Below are 27267 nucleotides of genomic sequence, written 5' to 3'. Positions count from 1 at the left end.
ACAGACTAATTTGCTGAAATAAGTTGAAATGAGAACTTTACCTCAACCTGAGTGTCCCTTCAGAGGGATAACTCATGATAACCCAAGTCTTTGTGGCGTGCTGGATTTAAATCTCTTAAGGTGACATACATTAATAAATATAATTAATCATGCAAAGAATTAGTGAACTGTATTTAAAGTTTAAATACTCATATGTATTTATTACAAGTGATCAAAAGGTCACAACATCAATAAGATTATTAATTTGATTCTTTTTCTTCTACCAAGCGTTCTGGATTACACTTTCGGCACACGGACAATACAGTGCAGTGGCTCAGGGCAATGGAGTCGGTTGGGTTACCTAAGGTAAGCAGTGTAAGCTATATACTTAGGCCTATAATATATAAAAATGCTTCCTGCTGCATGGACTTTCTGTCTCTGCAACTTACCATCCTGATGTCACATTTTTGCACACTTTTATTGAGTATCGTATGTTTAAGTGCTGCTGTAATTGCAATGTTTAAGATGATGGGATTTGGAAGGTTCCTGGAGAGAAACTATTTCCTCTGATGGGGAAGACCAGAACAAGCAGGCATAACCTTAAAATTAAAGCTAGGTCATTCAGGGATGGGGTCAAGAAGCACTACTTCATACAAAGAGTAGTGAAAATCTGGCAATATCTCCCCAAAAAAAGCTGTCAAGACTACATCAAATGAAAATTTAAAATCGGAAATGGATAGATCTTTGTTAGGTAGACATATTAAGGGGTACGCAAGTAATTCCGGTAAATAGAGTTGAGATACAAATCACCCATTCTCCAATTGGATGGCGGAACAATCTTGAGGGGCTGAATGGCCTGCTCTTTTTCCTATGTTGTTACCAACTTTTTCCCTTATAAATACCTAATCCACATTTAGAATGGAAACTGTCTATGTAAAGTTGTCACACACAAATAAAACTAGCACTTTGTTCCCAGCCTCTGAAAAAAAAAATAGAGCCTCTGCTGGCATTTCATTTTTATGCACATATGTTTTTGTTTCAAGTTTTGTGTCTACCTTTATTTACAAGTTTATTTTAATTTCAGTAATTTTAACTTTGTGGAGTGTTTCAACCTTTAGCCTGTTGCCCCTCCTTTAATTTTAAACTTGTAAATGATTTTTTGTTTTTGGTTGTTCTTACATTTTTTTCACAAAGCAGTTTCTAACTGTTTGGGCTGCTATTGATTCTCCAAGTCATAGGCCTTTTCATGTTTGTTTCCCTGGTGGGCCAATCACTCGTAACACATCCTACGATACCATCCCTCCTCCCCTTGGCCTCAGCGGTTAGACTGAAGTACTCCAAGAAAAGCTGCAGTCCTGTAGCATGAATGGAAGGCATACTACGATGCAATAGTGAAAAATTAAATCTACACATTTCCTTAAAATAAAATTAAATGCCTGGAACCCATCACTCTCACTTCCTTATGCATGAATGTTCAGATGCTTTGCTTTTCCATATTCCTGTCAACCTCACTGTCTTCCCCCCCCCCCCCCCCCCCGAGGTTCATTGGGCATGATGTGCACCTATAAATAATTTCTGATACTGTATTTCTCCAGCTAACTCATTGCTGCTTCCTTCAGAATGCCCTCCAGTATTTTCCCTACAGTGGAAGTCCAGCTGACTGACCAATAATTCCAATACCCCAGGATTCCTTGCAGGTACATACAAACACAGGAAAATAGCTAGCTGGTCCAACAAGCTGGCCCAACTCTCGATGCCCAGAACATCATTGTTAGGTACTACCACACCTCCCTCCCCCATGGCCATACCAACTGTAACACATTCAATTTCATCAGTTACTTTAATTATTCTATGTGCAATCCATTTGGACCCAAGGACGCGACTTCCTTTATGCTTTCGACCTGTTCATTATTTGTTAAATCTATTTCTCTAGAAACTCATCACCTTGCCTTTTATATTGTCAGTCATCATAATCTTGTTAGCTTTGGCTCTGCTGACTAGTTTCTTTGCCTTTCTAATCTTATTCTTGTGCTCTCTCTCACCCCTTTTTATAACTTGTCAATAGTTGATATGTCATCCTTTGGTTTTATTATGGCATGTGGTGGCTGAAGACATGGTTATGGAATTTAGCTCCTAACTTGACCTGTCTCGCTTTGGCCACTGCTCAAATACTGGCTGTGGAGAGGTAGCCCAAGAAGACTAATCGAGATAAATGTAGTTGCTTCTGAAATAGATGGCAATGCCTTGTAAACCTCAGGTTTCAGGTCAGTGACTGGCTTTCACTTTTTAAGAAAAAAAAATGTTTGTTTTGTATATAAAGGAAATTATAATGCTTGGAACATTATCAGCTAATGAATCAGTACTCCTCCATGTTGAACAGCACTTGGAGGAAGCAATGTGGATAGCAAGGGCACAGAATGCACTCGGTGGGGGACTTTAAAGTCCATCACCAAGAGTGGCTCGATAGCACGACCACTGATTGAGCTGACCGAGTCCTAAAGGACATAGCTGCTAAACAAGATGAAAAAATATACTTGACCTCGCCCTCACCAATCTGTCTGCAGCAGATGCATCTGTCCATGACAGTATTGGTAAGAGTGACCACCGCACAGTCCTTGTGGAGACAAAGTCCCATCTTCACATTGAGGATACCCTCCATCATGTTGTGTGGCACTACTGCCATGCTAAATGGGATAGATTTTGAACAGATCGAACAATGCAAAACTGGGCATCCATGAGGCGCTATGGGCCATCAGCAGCAGCAGAATTGTACACAACCACAATCTATAACCTCATGGCCCGGCATATTCCCCACTCTACCATTACTAGCAAGCAGGGGGACCAACCCTGGTTCAATGAAGAATGCAGGAGGGCATGCCAGGAACAGCACCAGGCATACCTAAAACTGAAGTGTCAACTTGGTGAAATTACAGTACAGGACTACTTGCGTGTCATACATTGGAAACAGCACATGATAGACAGAGCTAAGCGATCCCATAATCAACGGATCAGATCTAAGCTCTGCAATCCTGTCACATCCAGTCGTGAATGGTAGTGGACAATTAAACAACAAACTGGAGAAGGTGGCTCCACAAATATCCCCATCGTCAATGATGTGTCTTCAGGCAGAAGTGCTGAGTGGATGATCCATCTCTGCCTACTCCTGAGGTTTCAAGCATCACAGATGCCAGTCTTCAGCCAATTCGATTCACTCTGTGCGATATCAAGAAACGACTGAAGGCATGGGTGTTACAAAGGCTATGGGCCCTGACAGTATTCCGGCAATAGCACTGAAGACCTGTGCTCCAGAACTTGCTGTGCCCCTAGCCAAGCTGTTCCAGCACAGCTACAACACTGACATCTACCCGTCAGTGTGAAAAATTGCCCAGGTATGTCTTGTACACAAAAAGCAGAAGTCCATCGTGGCCAATTATCACCCCATCAGTCTGCTCTCAATCATCAATAAAGTGATGGAAGGTGTTGTCAACAGCGCTATCAAGCGGCACTTGCTTCGCAATAACCTGCTCACTGATGCTCAGTTTGGGTTCCGACAGGGCCACTCAGCTTCTGACCTCATTACAGCCTTTGTTTAAACATGGACAAAAGAACTGAGCTCAAGAGGTGAGGTGAGAGTGACTGCCCTTAACATCAAGGCAGCATTTGACCGAGTATGGCATCAAGGAGCCCTAGCAAAACTGGAGTCAATGGGAATCGGGGAAAACACTCCACTGGTTGGAGTCATACCTAGCACAAAGGAAGATGGTTGTGGTTGTTGGAGGTCAATCATCTCAGCTCCAGGCCATCACTGCAGGAGTTCTTCAGATAGTGTCCTAGGCCCAAGCATCTTCATCTGCTTCATCAATGACCGTCCTTCAATCATAAGGTCAGAAGTGGGGATATTCGCTGATAGCACCATTTGCGACGACTCATATACTGAAGCAGTCCATGTAGAAATGCAGCAAGATCTGGACAACATCCGGGCTTGGGCTGATGTGTGGCGCGAGTGTTACTTGCCACTTAAGTGCCAGGCAATGACCATCTCCAACGAGAGAATCTAACCATCTCCCCTTGACATTCAATGGCATTACGATTGCTGAATCCCTCACTATCAACATCCTGGGGATTACCATCGATCAGAAACTGAACTGGAGTAGCCATATAAATACAGTGGCTACAAGAGCAGGTCAGAGGCTAGGAATCCTGTGGCGAGCAACTCTCCTCCTGACTCCCCAAAGGCTGTCCACCATCTACAAGGCACAAGTCGGGAGTTAGTTGGAATACTATCCACTTGCCTGGATGGATGCAGCTCCAACAACACAAGAAGCTCGACACCATCCAAGACAAAGCAGCCCGCTTGATTTGCACCCCATTCACCAACCTTCACTCCCTCCACCACCGATGCACAGTGGCAGCAGTGTTTGCCATCTACAAGATGCACTGCAGCAATGCCCCAAGGCTCCTTAGACAGCATCTTCCAAACCTGTGACCTCGATGAACTAGAAGGACTAGGGCAGCAGATGCATGGGAACACCACCTGCATATTCCCCTCCAAGTCACACTCCATCCTGACTTGGAACTATATCGCTGTTGATGGGTCAAAATCCTGGAACTCCCTTCCTAATAGCACTGTGGATGTACCTACCCCACATAGACTGCAGCGGTTCAAGAAGGCGGTTCACCACCACCTTCTCAAGGGCAATTAGGGATGGCCTAACCAGCGATGCCTACAACCCATGAACGAATTAAAAAATATATACACATGCGAGATGAAATATGTATGAATATGCACACAGGCATGTTTAACATTGATCAAAATAGATCTAAGCATATTTATTATATCCTGAGGTTTCAGCATTTACAGTGGAGATTACAAACCTTCTAGGCAAATAAAAATCATCTTGTGATATTCTGTGTGCAGTATCAGCACCCTGGCAAAACAGGACAAAAAGGTGAGAAGATACTCAGTCCTGGATTTACATGGCATGTTTGCTCATCTTTTCAAAATTTTCTCAGCAATGATGAGAAGGCCACTATTATATCTGTCGTTTGATCCTCGCCTGTCTACAACGGAACACTTGGGTAGGTAAACTTATGAAAGCTGGCACTTCTAAGGAATGCTCCATGTTCTACAAAAGAACTTTTCTTTATTTTAATTAAAGACAAGAATGCTCCCATGTGTGCTGATCCAACAAGGTATACTATAATGCCACAGAACAGGCATTTTTAGCAGTAATAATGTGAAGAGCTTCCTCTCAAAGAATTAATCAAATACTGTAATTTGCAGTTCTACACTGTTCAAAATAATGCATCAGTGTAACAGTGTCCTGAGTAAAGGTCATCATTAGTCTTAAAGGGGAATACGAGTTTCTTTTTGGTGGTGTCAAGGAAGACTATAAGTGAATCAAGTACTTTTTAGCCTAAAGTACTCTTCTACAGAAGAAATTCAGTTTTTTAAAATCGTTGTACCCAAGAATTCCTATCTATGACCAGGAATGATGCTTTTGCTCAACACAATACCAGTGACCACAAATCTGCTCTTCTCTTCTGACTAGGAACCTCGATACAATGGGCCACCATCAGTTTTGCCCTGCAACTGTTAATTTCTCAGACCGAAGAAATATATTGATGATTTACATTTTGGCAGTGAGGGTTGCTTAGACTTCTAATACAGCACTGTTTCCTCCTTTAATGATTGCCAAAACTTCAAAAGAAATACAATAAATATTTTTGAATTTAAAGATTTGTTAAATCTATTACAGGATTTTATATGCGAGTTAGTTGTACCACACAATTCTCAATTTTCAGAAAGTGTATTTGAAAAGATTGAGAAATAGGTTTGGGGGTGGGGGGGCGAGGGGGTAGTCGCATGCAGGTAGATTTTTAGCTAATGCCCTTTAGGGAAGGAAATCTGCCATCCTTACCTGGTCTGGCCTATATGTGACTCCAGACCCACAGCAATGTGGTTGACACTTAAATGCCGTCTGAAATGGCGTAGCAAGCCACTCAGTTCAAGGGCAATTAGGGATGGGCAGTAAATGCTGGCCTAGCCAGCGACGCCCACATCCCACGAATGAATTTTAAAAAAAATTATAGAGGAGAAATGGAAGCAAAGTACCTCTACCATTCGATGAGCAATGGAAAGTTATAAAAATTCATACTTCAGTAGAAACTGCTGGGAGCTTTTTGCTACATTTGAGCAGACTGTTTAAATCTAACTTCCAGCACTTTATTAATTAAACCTTTTTGTTTTCTCCAGTTAATTGTGTTTAGAGTGAACCATATCTCAGCGTTTATTATGACATCACACGCAAAATAGTTTGAAGTTTCACTGCATTAAAAATTGTGCTTATGCCGCTATATAGGACATCCTTGCTTGCACTTCTGCTGTGCTTTCTATTCTATATCCAAGTTGGCCTAATGCAAATGCAGTATATCTAGGATGAACTTGATGAGCTACCTTGATACTTTATTCATAAATTATTAAGCCCTGTTTAGTGACAGCTTGTTGGGTTCTATTTTTTTCAATTCTACTAAATTAAATTATTAAAAATGATGGTAGTTAAATTTGGTATGAAATTTGTGTCACCTTCAAAATGACTAACTCTTGCTGGTGGGAAGTTGATCCACTTTCTACTAGGAATAAAATGGAGTTCCAATGCATAAGCTTAACTGGTCAGGTTTATGCATTTTGTTTGCTTCACGGTGTAGTTCCTTAACCACGTAATAGCATTTTTTCATCAATGTGTTAGTGTTACAACCAGGTGAGAAAGAGGTTTAGGGGTTCCCTTTCAGCCTTCACCTTGTCTTACTGTAACAGGGTTTAATTTTAAACACACCGTGCTTTTAGCTCCTCCTTGGTGAATCCTTGTTCATCGCTTTCCAGTTATAAGGCAAAGAAACCAGCACAAATGGGCTTTCTTAGGTTTAAAGAAGAAAAGTTGAAATTTATTAAACTTAAACTCTAATTTGGTTAGCACCTACGGATACACGACGCGCCCACGCTAGCATGCATACGGGATACACACATGCAAATAGAGACAGAAAAGAGCAGAAGAAAAATAAGGTGGAAAGGTTTGAGGCAATTTCTGAAGAGTTATTGTTACAGTTCTTCGAGCTCACTGTAGAGTCCTTGATTGTAGATAGATCTCGCTTTTCATTGGGGCACAGTATTCTTCTTAAACCTTGTTCGCTGTAGGAGACTTTTCTCTCGGAGTTCATGTGTCTTCAGTAGATTCAGAGACTTGTGAGAAAGAGATGGGAGCAGACAGGAGAGGCTGTGGTGAGCCAGCCAGGAGAGGTCTTTTCAATCCAGGAGCTAACAGCTTTCTGTGGACTCTCAGTTCAAACTGTACAATTCAGAAAAAAACCCAGACTGCCAAGCAGGTTAGTCATGTGACTGACTAGTTTGACCACGTCTGTTTGTGGATTGCATTGGAGCAGCGGCTGGCTGCTTTGTTCCAAACTCTGTCAATATGCAAAAATGTCTTTCCAGCCAGGGGCCTGGCAACCCTTGTCACAGGCCTTCTCTTCTTCCCAGCATCAATTTGAAATTTAATATCCATGAGGCGAAATTAATGTGCCTCATTCTTGGCAGGTGGGGGCGTGCATGACCGTTAGTATAACATATAATTGTGATTAATTCCATGGTATCGATACTGTATACAAGTAGAAAGAAGTAGAACTAACTTGATGTTAACTATAACTTTTGCTCTGTATACATGTACAGCTGAGGTTGCCCATCTCTGGCATGTCTGATTTTCATAAAGTGGCTTTTGTTTTCAGCTTCCATACTGCATTAATTCAACCAGAAAGGCCTGTTTTGGATAATATGAAAAACACTTACCTGCATATGAGAACAGGAAGTACAGCGAGACCATTGTAAAAGGGAGCAGCTTAATAAAATATCCTAAAATTACATCATGCTGATGGCAGTGAGTTGTGCTTCCATCACAATTGTATCCAGTTTTCCTGTCATGTGAATGAGTGAATATCCTGTTGACTTTGTTTTGAATGAATTCTCCAAACTGTTCTGAACAAACCAAACAGATGTACCACGAATTCAAAGAAGCTTGTCAAATCCCTCTGATCCTTTTTTCCCCCTCTTGTTGCTAAAAAAAAATTACTGTTTACAGAATATCAACAGCCTTTAAAGATGAAGTAATGGTGCTTAAAACAGTTGGTGGTTAATCTGTCAGTGCTGTGTGATTGCTTCTTTGGTCTCCTACTGAGTGTTGGAGCATTTTTTCTCTTTTTGCAAACAGTGTGCACATTAGCTATTCCTAATGCAATGCAATATGAATCACTTTCTACTGCCCAACAGTGAAACTTAATCTCCATGTTCAGAGAAATGCTTCCTAGTGCTCAAACATGATCTTTTCATTTTTCCCTTGCAGTTATTCTTATGGTCTTAGTGAGATTTCCTAAAAATGCATCATCTTGCAGAATGTACATCTCCGTTTTGGGCAAGTGGCTCCATGTTAATTCAAGTGTTCAGATAAAATGTAGACTTTTAACTTATCCAACATCTCTTGGCTTGATTTGACTAATGACCCAGAGCTGACTAGTCCCTTTTGTGTTAAATTGGTAACAAATAATGTTCTTCTGTTTAATTTTCTTCAAAGGATGTTGAGGCCACTTCATATTGGATTCTAACAAAAGGGCTACACAGCAGCATTAACATCTTCAGATGTTGACAAGAGAGTACTATAGAAATATGTAACACATCTGTTTTCATTTTAGATTTCTAGAATTTACAGGTTTTTGACTCAATCTGTAGAAGTCTGTACCACCAACCTATTTGTAATCAGCTAACTCAGCACAGACCACAGGGATCAAACCTGGAATCTTCCTGGTCTGTATGACTTCAGCATTGCACCATGTAGGGTGTTTACCCATCTGTGGTTTTTAAACTGCCTGTTTCCCCTATATAATGGATGATTGATTTATATTTGTGACTTCAATGGTCTTTTAAAGTGACCTTTGATCATGTATTTATTGCTGAACAGTTTATTTATCGTTTAGATTAATTGTGTTCTTCCCAAAAAATACATCTCCTTGCACATGTCCACATTAAATGAAATCTGACAGCTAGCTACAATTTAAGCTAACCTGTCATTTACAATCTCATCAGTATTTGCTAACCCCCTACTTTGATACTTGAAATATTTCCAATCTCCCATGGCTTATGTATTTAAGACCAATTTGACTTTTTCAGATCAAGCATTATTAATATGGTGGGAATAATGGAGCTAATGTGGGGAGGGAGAAGACCAGGTGGGAGAGTAAAAAAGGCATTGAATGGGGGTGGAGAAATATAGCCAGTTGGGGTGGGAGGGGTTTTGTGCATGGGAATGTATTCATGAGGGTATTACAGCAAAATGGGAATTGAAACAAGTTAGGGAAGGTTTGTGGGGGGTGGGGGAGAAGTGTGTGAAGGGGTGGAGGTGTTGGAATTGGGGGAGCAGAAAGAATAACAGTCAGTTCTTGGGTTGGACCAGGAAATTCATGTGGGATGCGAGGATGAAATCCTACTCGGTTGGGGAGGGTTCAACCTTTCTCATTACAACGATGTAAGGAGTGGGTGGGGTGTATCAATATTTAGTTCTGTTATGAGCAGTGGCGGAGTCGAGCCTTTGCTCAATAGAGGAATGTTGAGAGCCATGCTCTTCAGTGGGGGAGGAGCAGTGGGTGCAAAATTGCTTTTTCTCTTTGCTTTAGTAGAGTTCTGCTTTGCATCAGTTTTGTTTAACTTCATGATTGCCTTTCTGTATTTTTTAACATTTAGTTCAATATTAAGCAGATTATGGGGTTTTAAATTGTTTATGGCCTATTTTTGGGTGCTTTGGGCCTTACTTACATTATTTGGGTGAGCTGTACCTCCTAGCTCCACAAAAACATCTTTTGAGAACTTTCCTAAAAAAAAACAAAATCGTCTTTTATTGCTGGTGCTGAAGAATCCCTGAGCACTGGGTTTGCTCTGCTCATTGCAGCCACTTTCTCCAAAGGGAGCCTAAAACAGTCAATAGGCTGCTCATGCTCAAATAGTCTTCCAACACTTGATTAATTGGGAAAGGTACCAGAGGGCTGGTAGCATCTATGGAACTGATTATGATTAGAGATACAGCAGTGAAACAGGCCCTTCGGCCCACCGAGTCTGTGCCGAACATCAACCACCCATTTATACTAATCCTACACTAATCCCATATTCCTACCAAACATCCCCACCTGTCCCTATATTTCCCTACCACCTACCTATACTAGTGACAATTTATAATGGCCAATTTACCTATCAACCTGCAAGTCTTTTGGCTTGTGGGAGGAAACCGGAGCACCGGGAGAAAACCCACGCAGACACAGGGGAGAACTTGCAAACTCCACACAGGCAATACCCGGAATCAAACCCGGGTCCCTGGAGCTGTGAGGCTGCGGTGCTAACCACTGCGCCACAGTGGTTACTCCTCTTTGGTAGCATAGATGGGAACTAAGTTTAAAACTGCTCAACTGGGCACTGGAACGACGGAGGTGGAGGGGTGACATGATAGAGGTTTACAAAGTTATGAGCGGCATGGACAGAGTGGATAGTCAGAAGCTTTTTCCCAGGGTGGAAGAGTCAGTTACTAGGGGACATAGGTTTAAGGTGCGAGGGGCAAAGTTTCAAGGGGATGTGCGAGGCAAGTTCTTTACACAGAGGGTGGTGAGTGCCTGGAACTTGCTGCCGGGGGAGGTGGTGGAAGCAGGTACGATAGCGACGTTTGAGAGGCATCTTGACAAATACATAAATAGGATGGGAATAGAGGGATACGGTCCCCGGAAGTGCAGAAGGATTTAGCTTAGGCAGGCATCAAGATCGGCGCAGGCTTGGCGGGCCGAATGGCCTGTTCCTGTGCTGTACTGTTCTTTGGGCGATTCTCATGTTTCAATCCAGTTCCCTTGACTTTTAATTATTCTCTAGAAGGTTTCATTAAAAAAGGTAAGTAAAATTCGTAATACCCAACAATTGTACAGTGTAATTATATGTATCTGTAAAGTTTGAGCATTTATTTAAAACTGGATGATATTTTGCACATGATGCCTGAAGTGCTGTCAAAATTACATATTTTAAAAAAAGTTAAATACTCAAACATGGCTGTGTGGAATTTCAGATAACTGATTTGTGACCATTCATCATTGCAATCCTCACTGAAAAGTTTGGCTTTTTAACGTGTAATTATGTAGTTATTATTTACTGCATGGTTAAGGGTAGAAGTTCACCAAGAGTTCAGTCTCGCCATATTTTAATATACTGCTTTCTTGACCTTGAGCTAGGAGTACAGTTTGTCGCGTTTCCTTGGTCATGTGGCATATGGTCATTGCTACTTGTCACACACGAAGGAAGTGCGATGATGCAACAATCATGGACTAACTCTGAAGAGCTATGAAAAAATGACTTTGTCCTTCAAAAATGAACCTTTATTTTTAAAAGTGAACAATGGTCCAAAATGGCCGTCGAAGAGAAGGAGATTCTCCTTTTGTCATAGTTATACAGCACAGAAACAGGCCCTTCGGTGCGTCATGTCGGTGCTGGCCATCATGCACCTATCTATTCTGATCCCATTTTTCAGCACTTGGCCCGTAGCCTTGTATGCTATGACGTTTCAAGTGCTCATCTAAATACTTCTTAAATGTTGTGAGGTTTCCTGCCTCTACCACCTCTTCAGGCAACCCTCTGGGTGAAAAGTTTTTTCCTCAAATTCGCTCTAAACCTCCCCCTTACCTTAAATCTATACCCCCTGGTTATTGGCCCCTCCACTAAGGGAAAAAGTCTCTTCCTATCAATGTCCCTCATAATTTTGTATACCTCAATCAGGTGCTCCCTCGGCCTTCTCTGCTCTAAAGAAAACAACTCTAGCCTTCTCAGTGTCTCTTCATAGCTGAAATGTTCCAGCCCAGGCAACATCCTGGTGAATCTCCTTTGCACCCTCTCCAGTGCAATCACATCCTTCCTATTGTGTGGTGCCCAGAACTGTACACAGTACTCCAACTGTGGCCTAACTAGCGTTTTATACAGCTTCTGTATTCAGACAATCTGACAAAGACGAGCACAAATCTTCAAAGCCAAAAGATGTTAATGGAACCCATCTTACACCTATCCTAAAACATTCCAGAATTGAATTTCGTCTTCTGAAACAAAAGAGGTGTGAAGTACCCATGTCCTGGGCCATTGTGCAAACACCATGGGGAAGAGATGAGGATGTCTCCTACCAGCTGAGAGGTGACCCAGTTTTATCTTTTTTTTAAAAAGACAGCGCTAGAGAGAGAGAGACTGACGCAGAATGTGAAGCTACTTGTAACAGCTCGAGTTCCAGCTAAGCCAGGAAGCACAGTGCCCTGCTGAAAAAAATCCTACATCTACAGTATTCAGCAGTGGAAGCTAAAAGTAACCCACAATCTTCAACAGAATCTACAATCACCTCCAGCCTACATCCATCTAAACTTGATTCTTAAGAGGATTCAACAGGTTAATCGTAATCTTTTCCCCCACTAAAAGCCACATAAGAACATAAGAAATAGAAGCAGGAGTAGGTCATTCAGTCCTTCAAGCCTGCTCTACTGTTCAATGAGATCATGGCTGATCATCTACTTCAACACCATTTTCCTGCACTATCCCTGTAACCCTAGATGTTTTTAATATGTAGAAATCTATCGATCTCAGTCTTGAACATACTCAATGGCTGAGCCTCCACAGCCCTCTGGGGCAGAGAATTCCAAAGATTCACCACCCTCTGAATGAAGAAATTCCTCCTCATCTCAGTCTCAAATGGCCTGCCCCTTATTCTGAGACTGTCCTCTGATTCTGGACTCCACAGCCAGGGGCAACATTCTTCCTGCATCAACCCTGTCGAGCCCTGTAAGAATTTTGTATGTATGAATGAGATCACCTCTCATTCTTCTAAAGTCCAGAGAATAAAGACCTAGTCTATTTAAACTTTCCTCATAGGACAATCGCTCCATCCCAGGCATTAGTTTGGTGAACCTTTGTTGCACTCCCTCTATGGCAAGTATATCTTTCCTTAGGTAAGGAGACAAAACTGCACACAATACTGGAGTGCGGTGTCACCAAGGCTCTGTATAATTGCAGTAAGACATCTTATACACAAATCCTCTTATAATGAAGGCCAACATACCATTTGCATCCTTAATTGCTTGCTGTACCTGCATGTTAGCTTTCAATGACTCATGAACAAGGCCACCCAAGTCACTTTGAAATTCAACACTTCCCAGCCTCTCCATTTAAGAAATACTCTTTCTGTTTTTCCTACCAAAGTGGATAACCTCACATTATTCCACATATTCCATCTGCCAGACTTTTGCCCACTCACTTAGCCTGTCCAAATCCCCTCACAACTCACTCTCCTACCTAGTTTTGTGTCATCGACAAACTTGGGAATATTCCATTCATCCCCACATCCAAATCATTGATATAGATTGTGAATAGTTGGGGCCCAAGCACTGATCCTTTAGGTACCCCACTAGTCACAGCCTGCCAATCTGAAAAGGACCCATTTATTCTTGCTCTGTTTCCTGTCCGTTAACCAGTTCTCAATCCATGCCAATATATTCCGCCCAATCCCATGTGCTCTAATTTTGCTTACTAATGTCTTGTGTGGGACCTGATCAAAAGCTTTCTGAAAATCTAAATATACCACATCCACCAGTTCCCCCTTATCTATTCTGCTAGTTACATCCTTAAAAAAAACTCTTAACAGGTTTGTTAAACATGATTTCCCTTTCATAAACCCATGTTGACTCTGCCGAATTCTACCATTATTTTCTAATTGTCCTGTTATCACTTCCTTTATTAGAGATTGTAACATTTTCCCTACTACTGATTATTAGGCTAACAGGTCTGTAGTTTCCTGTTTTCTCTCTCCTTCCTTTCCTAAATAGTTGGGTTACATTTGCTACCTTTCAATCTGCAGGAGCCATTCCAGAGTCTATCGAATTTTGAAAGAGGACCATCTACTATCCCTACAGCCACCTCTGGGATGTACATAATCAGGTCAAGGGGACTTATCTAATTTAAGTCTCATTAGTTTCTCTAGTACTTTTTTTTTTGCTAATATTAATATCTTGCAGTTCTTCATTTACACTAGTCCCTTGATTCTCCATTATTTCTGGGAGGCTTTTAGTATTTTCCTCGGTGAAGACAGACATGAAGTATTTGTTTAATTTCTCTGCCATTTTCTTGATCCCCACTATAAATTCTCCTGATACTGCTTGTAATGGACCCACATTTGCCTTTGCTAATCTTTTCCTTTTTACGTACCTATAGAAGCTTTTACTGTCTGTTTTATGTTTCTGTCTAGTTTACTCTCATTCTATTTTCCCTTTCTTAGTCGTTTTCTTGGTTCCCCTTTGCAGAATTCTGAACTGCTCTCAATCCTCCAGCTTACCTTTTTTTTTTGGCAACTTTATACACCTTTGCTCTAAGACGACCTTTGGTTTCTTTCATTAGCCATGGTTGGAACACTCCCCTTGCTGGGTTTTTGTGCGTTAAAGGAATGTACTTTTGTTGTATACTATGCATTAGTTCTTTAAATGTTAGTCATTACCTGTCTACAGTCATATCTTTTAATGTAGTTTCCCAATCCACCATAGTCAATTTGCCCCTCATACCTTCATAGTTTCCTTTGCTTAGATTTAAGATTTGTTTCTGATTGAACTACATCACTTTCAAACTTAATGTAAAGTTCTATCCTATTATGGTCACTCTTTCTTTCCTAAAGGCTCCTTTACAACAACATTATTAATTAGCCCTATTTCTTTGCACAATAGATCTAAAATGGCCAGCTCCCTAGTTGGTTCCTCAATGTACTGCTCTAGAAAGCCATCTCTCATACATTCCAAGAATTCGTCCCCCACATTAATACGAATAAAGTTAACCCAGTCTGTATGTAGATTGAAATCCCCCATGATTACTGTATTACCCTTGTTACAGGCACCTCTAATTTCCTGATTTATACTGTGATTTACATTACCACTGCTGTTTGGTGACCAATAAACAACTCTGACCAATGTTTTCTGCCCCTTGCTTTTTCTTAGTTCCACCCAAACTGATTCTAGGTCTTGATTTTTAGATCTAAGGTCATCTCTCGCTATGGTGCTAATGCCCTCTTTAATTACCAGAACTACCCCACCACCTTTTCTCAGCTTCCTGTCCTTCCTGAATGTCACACACCCTTGGATATTCAGGTCCCAGATTTGGTTTCCTTGTAGCCACGTATCTCTAATGGCTCTCGGGTCATACATGGGGATTTCTATTTGAGCTGACAGTTCATCCGTTTATTGCAAATGCTGCGGGCATTCCAATACAGAGCCCTTAATTCAGTGTTTATTTTTACTGTTTTTGTTAACTCTGGCCCTATCTGCTGGCGCACTCTTAAGTTTGCAATCACTGCTCCTTCCTGCCATACCCTGATCATCATTTACCTTTATTGCTACATTGATCTATTGCCTTTAATTTACTCAATCTTCCCCTACATGATTCCTCTTCCCCCTCTATTTAGTTTAAAGCCCTCTCTGCTTCCCTAGTTATACAACTCGCTAGAACACTGGTCCCAGCATGGTTCAGCTGAAGTCAGTCCTAATGGTACAGCCTCCACTTTCCCCAGTACTGGTGCCAGTGCCCCGTGAAACGGAACCCACTTCTCCCACACCAGACTTTGAGCCACACATTCATCTCTCTGAGCTTATTTTCCCTATGCCAATTTGCACATGGCTCCGATAATAATCCAGAGATTATTACCTTTTGAGGAAACACATTGGTTAGCTCAGTTCGCTGGATGGCTAGAGTGAGATGCCAACAGCGTGGGTTCAATCCCCGTACAGGCTGTGGTAGTTCATGGAGGCCTGCCTCCTCGCCTTGCCCTACGCTTGAGTGGTGACCCTCAAGCTATACATCACCTACTGTTTCTCTCTAATGCTTTTTAATTCAGTGCCAAGCTCCTGATACTCCCTATGCAGAACATCTTTCCTAGTCCTAACTAGGTTATTGGTACCTGCATGGGCCACGACCACTGGATCCTGCCCCTGACAACGCAGGTTCCTCTCCAGCCCTGAGCAGATCTCCTAAACTCTGGCACTGGGCAGGCAACACTGCCTTCTGTCTCTCTCTCTCTGTCTCTCTCTCTCTGTCTCTCTCTCTCTGTCTCTCTCTCTCTGTCTCTCTCTCTCTGTCTCTCTCTCTCTGTCTCTCTCTCTCTGTCTCTCTCTCTCTGTCTCTCTCTCTCTGTCTCTCTCTCTCTGTCTCTCTCTCTCTGTCTCTCTCTCTCTGTCTCTCTCTCTCTCTCTCTCTGTCTCTCTCTCTCTGTCTCTCTCTCTCTGTCTCTCTCTCTCTGTCTCTCTCTCTCTGTCTCTCTCTCTCTGTCTCTCTCTCTCTCTCTCTCTCTCTCTCTCTCTCTCCCCCTCCCTCCCTCTCTCTCTCTCTCTCCCCCTCCCTCCCCCTCTCTCTCTCTCTCTCTCTCTCTCTCTCTCTCTCCCTCTCCCTCTCCCTCTCCCTCTCCCTCTCCCTCTCTCTCTCTCTCTCTCTCTCTCCCCCTCCTCTCCCTGCAGAGAACTGTGTCTATCCCCCTGACTATAATGTCCCCTACTACCGCTACCTTTTAAGTTTGTCCCCCACCCCCCCCCCCCCCACTTGAATGGCACCCTGTGCCATGGTCACTCTGCTCATCCACACTACAGCCCACGCTCTTGTCAATACAAGCTGCAAGAACGTTGAACTTGTTGCTCAATTGCAAGGGCTGAGGCTGCTCCACTCCCAGCTTCATGTTCCCCTTACCTGCCTGACTCGCAGTCCCACCTTCCTGTCCCTGACCAGTGACCAAATCAGACATCCCTATCCTAAGGGATATGTCTGCCTTCTGGAACAAAGGCTGGAATTGTAAGCTGCACACCCCCCCCCCCCCCCAAACCCCTCCTAACAAACAAACGGGCAGGGGGTATATAATTGAGTGGGAGGTGGGAGGAGCCGTTCTTGTTGCCTTCCCGCCCCCACTGCACTTTTACGTGGGGTGGTGGCAGCGAGAAACGGCCTGCCCATCCCAGGCCAATCAAAGCCCTTCAGTGACCAGTTAACTGCCACTTAAGGGTCTCCTCCCGCCAGGTGAACGGCAAAGCAGTGCCTTTTTGCGGACTGGTGGGGTGGGGACCTTCTGATCAGGCGCCCTGTGCCCCATGAAAGGCCGCCCCCAGAGGCCTCAGCCATTCCCAATGCGCAACACTTACCCCCCACCCCCCGCAGGCCAATTTAGGGCCTGCGGAGTGAAAAGTCCCAGTGTGGTTCCCCAGGCCCGACGGAGGCGGGCTCGCCCGTGACATTTCGGCCAGTGAGCATGGTTTCATGCCCAACGTAAAATTCCAACCAAAGTGTGCAGGTAACTTTCCTCCTCCCTAATGCATCGCAATGTCTGCAGTTCGGCCTCCGGCTCATCTGCTCTGAGCCAAAGCTCCTCAAGCTGGAGATGCGGTTGCCGTGGCATCCAGGAGCTCCCACATACTGCAATGCCACCACCTTCTTTCCTTTCTCTATCTGTTTCTTTGTATGTGTGTCTGAGCGAATGCACGACTGGATGTGGTTGTGACAATTTCGGGATAAGGTATATAGATCAGTAAACAATTGACTTGGGTTTTCTTGTAGTTTTAAAAAAAAATAGTCACTGTCTGTTTATTTCTCAAATAAATAAAACACCAAGGGGCTAAACTCTAATACAAATACTTGCTACGGTCAGGTGGGGAGCTGAACAATGGGAACCACCCACATCACATCACATGGCTGTAACATTGTGTACTTAATGATTGGCTCTGACGTTTGTTGAACTTCTTTCATTGACCTCGAGAGCTGTAGAGGTTATACGGTTGAGTGGCCCACTGAAGGATTTGGAGTTAAAATCTTGACTACATCTGCCAGCTGAGCTATTCCAACTATGAATAATATTATAAGTCTTTATAAATGTGCGGCACCATTGCCAAGTACGCTTTATTGAATCATGCGTTCAATAAAAGCTGTGCCCACACAAGGAAAGCTCTCAAATCTATATGGCCCATAGTACACTCACATTCAACATCACTCGATGTTAGCACTGGCTGTACAGTGGTTAAACATTTCTCTTCTGCAGCTTAATTGTCTCTTCACTTACAAAAAGTTGGAAACAAAGTGGCAAACACTTTACAACACTTTTGGCTCTGACATTCAATTTAGTGAGATAAAATGGAAAACAAAAAGCTTGGTACAGTGGAATGGAGTGCTTGAATTAGAATTCTGTTTGGATCATTTTAAATTAAATCAAATATGCTCAAAATACTGTCATTCTTTATAGCCTATTCTTCTTTGGCCTCCTTGTCTCGGGAGACAATGGGTAAGTGCCTGGAGGTGGTTAGTGGTTTGTGGAGCAGCGCCTGGAGTGGCTATAAAGGCCAATTCTAGAGTGACAGGCTCTTCCACAGGTGCTGCAGATAAAATTGATTGTCAGGGCTGTTTCGCAGCTGGCTCTCCCCTTGTGCTTCTGTCTTTTTTCCTGCCAGCTGCTAAGTCTCTTCGACTCGCCACACTTTAGCCCCGCCTTTATGGCTGCCCGCCAGCTCTGGCGATCGCTGGCAACTGACTCCCACGACTTGTGATCAATGTCACAGGACTTCATGTCGCGTTTGCAGACGTCTTTAAAGCGGAGACATGGACGGCCGGTGGGTCTGATACCAGTGGCGAGCTCGCTGTACAATATGTCGTTGGGGATCCTGCCATCTTCCATGCGGCTCACATGGCCAAGCCATCTCAAGTGCCGCTGACTCAGTAGAGTGTATATGCTGGGGATGTTGGCCGCCTCGAGGACTTCTGTGTTGGCGATACGGTCCTGCCACCTGATGCCAAGGATTCTCCGAAGGCAGCGAAGATGGAATGAATTGAGACGTCACTCTTGGCTGACGTACGCTGTCGAGGCCTTGCTGCCGTAGAGCAACGTACTGAGGACACAGGCTTGATACACGCGGACTTTTGTGTTCCGTGTCGGTGCCCCTGACTCTCTTGGCCAGTCTGGACATAGCAGTGGAAGCCTTTCCCATGCGCTTGTTGATTTCTGCATCGAGAGACAGGTTACTGGTGATAGTTGAGCCTAGGTAGGTGAACTCTTGAACCACTTCCAGAGTGTGGTCGCCGATATTGATGGATGGAGCATTTCTGACGTCCTGTCCCATGATGTTCGTTTTCTTGAGGCTGATGGTGAGGCCAAATTCATTGCAGGCAGCCGAAAACCTGTCGATGAGATTCTGCAGACACTCTTCAGTGTGAGATGTTAATGCAGCATCGTCAGCAAAGAGGAGTTCCCTGATGAGGACTTTCCGTACTTTGGACTTCGCTTTTAGATGGGCAAGATTGAACAACCTGCCACCTGATCTTGTGCGGAGGAAAATTACTTCTTCTGAAGACTTGAACGCATGTGAGAGCAGCAGGGAGCAGCAAATCCCAAGCAGTGTAGGTGTGAGAACACAGCCCTGTTTCACGCCACTCAGGATAGGAAAGGGGTCTGATTAGGCACCGCTATGCTGAATTGTGCCTTTCATATTGTCATGGAATGAAGTGATGATACTTAGTAGCTTTGGTGGACATCCGATCTTTGCTAGTAGTCTGAAGAGACCACGTCTGCTGACGAGGTCAAAGGCTTTGGTGAGATCAATGGAAGCAATGTCGAGGGGCATCTGTTGTTCGTGGCATTTCTCCTGTAACTGACTAAGGGAGAACAGCATGTCCATGGTTGATCTCTCTGCTCAAAAGCCACACTGTGCCTCAGGGTAGACACGCTCAGCCAACTTTTGGAGCCTGTTTAAAGCAGCTCGAGCGAAGACTTTCCCCACTATGCTGAGCAGGGAGATTCCACGGTAGTTGTTGCAGTCACCGTGGTCACCTTTGTTTTTATAGAGGGTGATGATATTGGCATCGCGCATGTCCTGTGGTACTGCTCCCTCATCCCAGCACAGGCAAAGCAGTTCGTAGAGTGCTGAGAGGATAGCAGGCTTCGCACTCTTAATTATTTCAGGGGTAATGCCGTCCTTCCCTATTAATAGCCTATTAATTAACTAAAATGAATGGTGAAGTGAGTGACGGTGCCACCCTTTCCCCGTGGGGATTTGGATCTAGTTGACAAGTGGGAGCCGTCTGCCTTTTCTGGTCGTTTTAAGAAACGTGCATGAAGTGAATTTGGGCAATGTTGTCTCAGTTTCTTGAGGATCTGGGTTCAGAGTCCTAAATTTCCTTGATTTGACAATGGGTAATCCACACCACTGTGGCTGGCTGATGTGGAAAGCACAAGAATTTGAAGTGGTGCAGTAATGGGTATGCTTTTGAGATTAGGTTATAGGGTAAAGGAAGTCTGGTGGGAGTATGCTTTGTTTAAAATACTCTGCCATTGCAAATTTAAAAAAAATGAAGTATTTGTGTTTTGTTTTCAATATTTGTTTTTAATCTTGTCTGAGCCTTCCATGGATGTCAATGCCAGCTGGCCTTGAGAAAACCTACTATTGGCAAAATATGTTGTATACCTAGCTTGTAGTGTGATCTCGTGAGGTTGTGTGCCTCTGAATTGCCTTTCTGGTCGGTCTGAAATGACCATCCTGCTGCAATCAATAGAGCCATAGCAGGATGCAACACCCCATCATTGTAATTGGAGCAGACTTGGTGCATGAAGTACACTAAGCTAGGTCTCTAGCAAATCTAACTCCAGTAATTGCTTTGGTTACTTCTGCTCTCTTGTGTATGATCAGTCAGCCTCTGACCAATGCCTGTCCTTCCATTGTGTGTATTTTTGATATGTGCAGCATTTTGTTCTGCTTCCATGCTTATGGCCTTGCTACCTTCACTCATTTTGTTGTGGTCCTATATTTTAACAGACAAAAGTCATATTTGGTGTATTGTATAGTTTTTGACTGTGGCATGGCATGAACTCCTAGACTGGGAGAAATGGACAGAAGAAAATTATGGTAAAAGGCCATTTAATTTTTGAGTCGTGATGAAAATGATCAAATATTGGTTAAAGGAAGCTTGACATTATCTGAGTAAATGTTTACATAGCAGCTAATTTTAACAAATGGCTGGTTGCTGAAGGATCATTTTTTCGCCTCTGACTTTATTCTTTCAGATCTTTTATCCTGAGACAACAGATGTTTACGATCGAAAGAATATGCCTCGAGTGATCTATTGCATACATGCACTAAGGTAACCTGGAAATGAGTATCTATCCATGACTCCTTAGAGTTAGAACATTGTTATTGTGTTAAATGTTCTTTGTGGCCGTTGTGAAGCCTCCTATTAGGCTGCTAGTGATGCATGGGCATATAGCTAGTCCCAAATAATTGCAATTGCTGCTTCCACAGTTAAGTTGCTATTAAGCACTATCCTAAGCAACAATGTGTGGAAAATTGGGTACCATGTATATTGCAATGCATAGGAATGAAAGCAGTATGGTTAAAAAGTCAATGGTGTAAATCTTTGTGATTTAATAGTCTGAAGCTAACCTGAAAATTGTCTCTTGTTCCTCGTTAATCTATTGTATTTAATCAATTTATCCTTCACTATATCCTTACAAATGTAAACTCATAATTTTGGAATTGGAGCCCCTCTGCAGGAAATGAGGGCATGCATTTTAACATGAGTGACATCTGACCTATCCAGTCATACATGGTTTTCACTGCTCGAATGTAATATGTAGTGCAGCAATTTCTGAGCTTGTTTGCACATATGGACTATTGCCCTTGAGAGCTGGCTTCCATGCAACTAAGAGATTTTAAGCCCTTTCTGTTCACTGTCATCTACCGTGAAGATTGAAGTTGAGCCTGAAAGGGATCTCTGATATCAATGAGGCATCACATTTTACACAGTTTTGCACTGCTCAATTACTGAAAGTATCTGTGGTAGAGTATCTGTTTCCACTCAGTGGTGGTCAACATTAGCCATTTCCTGACTCAGTTAAGATTTCCTTCCTATTGGTCCCTTTTCCTTTGTCATTTGTCATGCTGTAATATGAGACCTGGGAGCAGCAAACTGTTTAAAATGGTCTTTAGTCTGGGTTCTCTAAGCTTTAATCCAAACCTTGATGTTTTGAAGATTAAAACAAAACTAGAATTTTGATTTGAATTACAGAACACATGTCCTGGATGAAAACTGAAAATTATTGTAGTTACACTCTCGCTGCAATTATTCTCAGTTCCACAATTTGTGCTTTTTTTGAAACGGAGGCCCCAGTTAATTTCCCTCATTAATTAATCATGGACATTTGTTTCTCAGTGTTAAGCAAATAATTGTTTTGGTACATAGTGATTAATAATTTAATTATTATTATAAAGTTTTAGTTTAACAAGCACAGTTTTAAAGAAAATTGTGTGAAGCCACTTCATAAAGGCATATATTGTCTGTATATATTTTAACTATATTTTTGCATTTAGTTGAATTTTAGGCACCAGAGCAAAAGCAAATACCAACTTCTGCACCAGTGGGCTTTTCTTTTTTCTAATTCCCCACATTAGCCATCCTGAAGTTTCTGAGTAATATTGTTAATTAATGCTGAATTATCAGCGTAGTTTTGAGCTGTCTGTTTCCGTTACCCACAAACTGATTTAACGTAGCCCAGGCTCAAATCACATAGGGCCATTACAGCCAACAGACTGCGAAAACTTTCAACCTGCCACTCTGGATTGGATTTAAACTCAGATTGCAGTGATAAAAGGCCAATGTCGAACACCCTACGAGCCCCAGTTTTGTATTCATTTTTTGGGGGTGGGGAGTCGATAGATATTTTAATGTTTTGTGTGCTAAATGTATGATGGGATAGCCCAGCTATTTAGGTGCCAAACTGCTGGTCCTGGTCCGGAAAACATTTTGTTTTCTATAATTAAGGCAGAACCTGGATATCAGAGAACTAGTTTAAGTGACTGTGGCATGGAGCATTTTTAAACATTTTTGTGAGACTTCTATTTGAACACATTTTTGTTTTGTTTTTTACTTGTTCTGCTTTGAAAGATCACTGAGGGGTATACTTTGATGTTATGTTGACTTTTATGATTTGAAGTGAGTATAAATAATTTTCAATGATCTAATGACTTTCTCTATAGTCAGAGACATGGCATTAAAATATATTTGAATGTTTTAATAATTAGTGTAGGTTATTCTAAGGCTTCAAAATAATTGGCATTTAAACAGATATTCTCTGAATATGCTTTACCATAGAAATTAATTTAATTGTAAATACATTTAGCAGAATTTGGCAATGTAAATTCATCACTACCCATAACGATAAGCTCTGTACCATGGACAGTTAAAATACTTAAGTGGCTGTATGCAATGGATGAAGATTATATGGTAACCCAAAGCAACCTGTAGTAATTGTATACCAACAGTTTAGGCCTATGTCGTCTTTTAAAAATCAGTTTGCGAGCATAGAAATGTAGGATTACATAATATTGCATATTATTTACAACACAGAAACAGGTCACCTGGCCCAGCCAGTGTTTATGTTACACATAAGCCTCCTGCCACCCTTCTTCATCTAACCCCATCAATGTATTCCTCTTTGTTCCTTTCTCCTTCATATGATTCTCATTTTCTCCTCAGCTACCCCTTGTGGTAGCCACTCTCTGGATTTAAAAAAAAATGGTTTCTCCTGAATTCCCTATTGGATTTATTAGTGAGTATCTTATACCCATGACACCTAGATCTGGCCTTGCTTGCAAATGGCAATATCGTCACTACATATACCCTATAAAACCATTTCATAATCTTCAAGACCTGTTAGAGGTCTTCATCAAGTCACTCTTCAGTCTTTTACCTACAGAAAAGAGCCCAGCTTATTCAATCTTTCCTGATGGATATAACCTCTCAGATTGAGTATTCGTTTTTGCACTTTCTCCAGTGCCTCTGTACCCTTTTTATAATATGGAGACCATAACTATTCAGTGCTCCTAAGTGTGGTTTTATGTAAGTTCAATATTACAGCAAAACTGAAGCCCTTGGGATAAAAGGGCAGTAACAGTATGAATACAAAATTAGCTAAGGAATAGAAAACAGAGTTGTGCTGAATGGCTGTTTCTCAGATTGAAGAGAGATATAGCAGTGTACCCCAGGATTCAGTACTAGGACTAGTGCGGTTTTTGATGCACGTTAATGACCTGGACCTGGGGTATAAGACCCAGTTTTGAAATTTGCTGATGACCTGAAACTTGGAAGCGCAGTGGACAGTGAAGAAGATATTAATAGGCTTCAAGAGGACACAGGCTGTGAAATGGGCAGATGAATGGAAGATGAAATTCAATGAAGAAAAGTGTGAGGTAATGCATTTTGATGGGAAGAATGAGGAGAGACGATACAAGCTAAATGGTGCAATTTTAAAGGGGGTACAAGAAGGGGGGGGCGGTGTGGGGAGGTGTTTGTGCACAAATCTTTGAAGGTGGCATAAGGAATCCTGGGCTTTATTTTTTTTTTTTTTAGAGATACAGCACTGAAACAGGCCCTTCGGCCCACCGAGTCTGTGCCGACCAGCAACCACCCATTTATACTAACCCTACAGGGTGCTCCGGTTTCCTCCCACAAGCCAAAAGACTTGCAGGTTGGTAGGTAAATTGGCCATTATAAATTGCCACTAGTATAGGTAGGTGGTAGGGAAATATAGTGACAGGTGGGGATGTGGCAGGAATATGGGATTAGTGTAGGATTAGTATATATGGGTGGTTGATGGTCGGCACAGACTCGGTGGGCTGAAGGGCCTGTTTCAGTGCTGTATCTCTAAACTAAACTAAACTAATCCCATATTCCCTATCACCTCCCTACACCAGGGGCAATTTACAACGGCCAATTTACCTATCACCTGCAAGTCTTTTGGATGTGGGAGGAAACTGGAGCACCCGGCGAAAACCCACGCAGACACGGAGAGAACTTGCAAACTCCGCACAGGCAGTACCCAGAATCGAACCCGGGTCCCTGGAGCTGTGAGGCTGCGGTGCTAACCACTGCGCCACTGTGCCGCCCATAAACAGAAGCATGGAGTACAAAAGCCAAGAAGTTTTGCTAAACCTATCTAAAACACTAGTTTGGCTGCAGCTGGAATATTGTGTTTCATTCTGGGCACCACACTTTAAGAAGGACAGTGAAGGCTTTGGAGAGAGTACAGGATAGATTTACTAGAATGGTTCCAAGGATGAGATTACAGTTGCATAGATAAACTGGAAACATTGTTATTTTTCCTTAGAGCAGAGAAGGCTAAGAGGTGTTCAAAATTGTGAAGCGTTTGGAAAGAATAAATAGAGACTGTTTCCAGTGACTAAGCAGATGATAATCAGAGGGCATAGATTTAAGGTGATTGACAAAAGAAGACAACATGAGAATAACGTTTTTTACGCAGTGAGTGGTTCCAATGTGGATTGCATTGTCTGATAGCGTGGTAGATACAGATTCAATAGCAGCCTTCAAAAGGGAATTGGACAAATACTTAAAGGAGAAAAGGAATTGCAGTGATATGGGGCAAGAGCAGAGCCAGTGGGACTAACTGGATTGCTCTTCCAAACAGCTGATGTAGACTTCATGGGCTGAATGGCATCCTTCTGTGCTGTATCATTCTATGATTCCCTACTTTTCAATTCGATCCCTCTAGAAGTTAACCAGTGCTTTTTTTGATTTTTAATGGTCTATTAACTTGTGTCACTACCTCGTGATTTGTGTATTTGTACCCCCAGATCCTTCTGTTCCTCTACTCTATTTGGGCACTTACTTTCCAAGGAGTTATGTGGCCTCTTTATTCTTCCTATCAAAATGTACCACCTAATACTGATCTATATTGAAGTTCATTTACCAATTGTTCGATTCTGCAAGTTTATTTATATTTTCCTGTATTTTGTCACCGACCTCTACCTGTATTAACTACACCCCACAATTTGGTGTTATCTGTAAATTTTGAAACTGTACTTCCAATTCCTGAGTCCAAATCCATTATGTAGATGGTGAACAACTGTCATCCCAGCACTGTTCCTTGTGGAATACCACTTCTCACCTTTGTCCAATCTAATTTTTACACAAGAGAGTAAACTGATTAAGAGCAAGCTTGATCTGTACACAGATTTTCCTATTGATTTTATTTGAGTGAAATATCTCACACATCCCCCATCTCTTATTTTTTCACTGTCTCTTGAAAGCATCAACTAAGAGATGGTTCGACTGGTTCTAAAAGCTTTCCAGTATCTTGTTGAAGTGGCCATTCTTTATTTGGGAATCAAGGCAAAGAGTATTGGAAGGCCAATCAATGTTGGTGGCCATCACAGTCAATTCATAAACCATCCTCACACAACTTCTCCGTGTACGCATTTTCCAGCAGGTGATCAATGAACAGCAATTGGGGATCCTGATTTCTTATCTATTCTCTCTCCATTCTCTGCCTAACCTGCCACCTTCCTTCCATTCCAAGCAAGCCCAGAATGCTTGAGTTAACTGGTGCAGTCAGTTACTGCCATTGCTGTCATCAGCTAGATTTTGTTTTAAAAGTGCAATAATATAGTCATGTGTTTAGTGATAGATGCTGCTGTGGTGTTTAGGTTATGTTTGTCCTTTGTGGGATTATTCAGTCCCAACAAAATGGTTTAGAAAACATTTAGCTTTGTGGTATCAGCATTAAGATCAATTGGTAGTACTCATGAAATGAATTCCATGTCAGTGCAAATTTTTTTCAGTGCACTTAAAATTATTTTCCAAGCCAAATTCAGCTTAAAAGAAATTGACTTTTTGTGTTACTAGATTTGAGCTGACATATTTTGACTTTGGATCTAGTCTTTCAAAAATGTGCAGATGAGAGATTGTCACATTGATCAAGCTGAAAGAAGTTGCATGAAAGCCAATGACTGGGGAGGGGGTGTGAAGATTATTTGATGGAACAAGCCGATGAAAATCAAAAATTTATCTCAGTATTGGAGTTGGAATATTAGGAAAGATTCTGCAATCGATGATCATGGCAGGGAACTGCGTTCGCATGTAATGTATTTTAGGAAATCCCAAGTGTGAAGCCCATTATTTTTTCTTCATTAACTTTTGTATTAATGGAGAGAAAATCACAGGCTGCGTTCGTGCAATTTCCCAAGATTTGCTCTCTGCAACTATCAGATTGCTGAATCACCACTATTGTGAACTATGACCAAAAATAAAACAGATTGTCAGACCCAAGCAACAAAAAAAATTCAATCCCCATTAGCCAACCCTATAAAACTAAATTGCTCTGCAATCAAATAATCAGC

The 27267-nt window shown here is 42.1% G+C and overlaps 1 protein-coding gene across 3 annotated transcripts in view; it reads left to right on the top strand.

The window, feature by feature from the left end:
- Positions 1-27267, top strand: part of iqgap2 (IQ motif containing GTPase activating protein 2) — a 416923-nt gene that overhangs the window by 189856 nt on the left and 199800 nt on the right. For all 3 annotated transcript variants that reach the window (XM_068029497.1, XM_068029496.1, XM_068029498.1), the window contains 2 exons: positions 268-345; positions 21141-21217. In XM_068029497.1, the coding sequence (XP_067885598.1) occupies positions 268-345; positions 21141-21217 (155 nt within the window). The remainder of the gene's footprint in view (positions 1-267; positions 346-21140; positions 21218-27267) is intronic.

The sequence above is a fragment of the Heterodontus francisci genome, chromosome 4 (genome assembly GCF_036365525.1).
Source record: "Heterodontus francisci isolate sHetFra1 chromosome 4, sHetFra1.hap1, whole genome shotgun sequence".
NCBI classification, from domain to species: domain Eukaryota; kingdom Metazoa; phylum Chordata; class Chondrichthyes; order Heterodontiformes; family Heterodontidae; genus Heterodontus; species Heterodontus francisci.
Note: the sequence above shows the minus strand (reverse complement) of the source record. Positions and strands in the feature narration are given on the sequence as shown.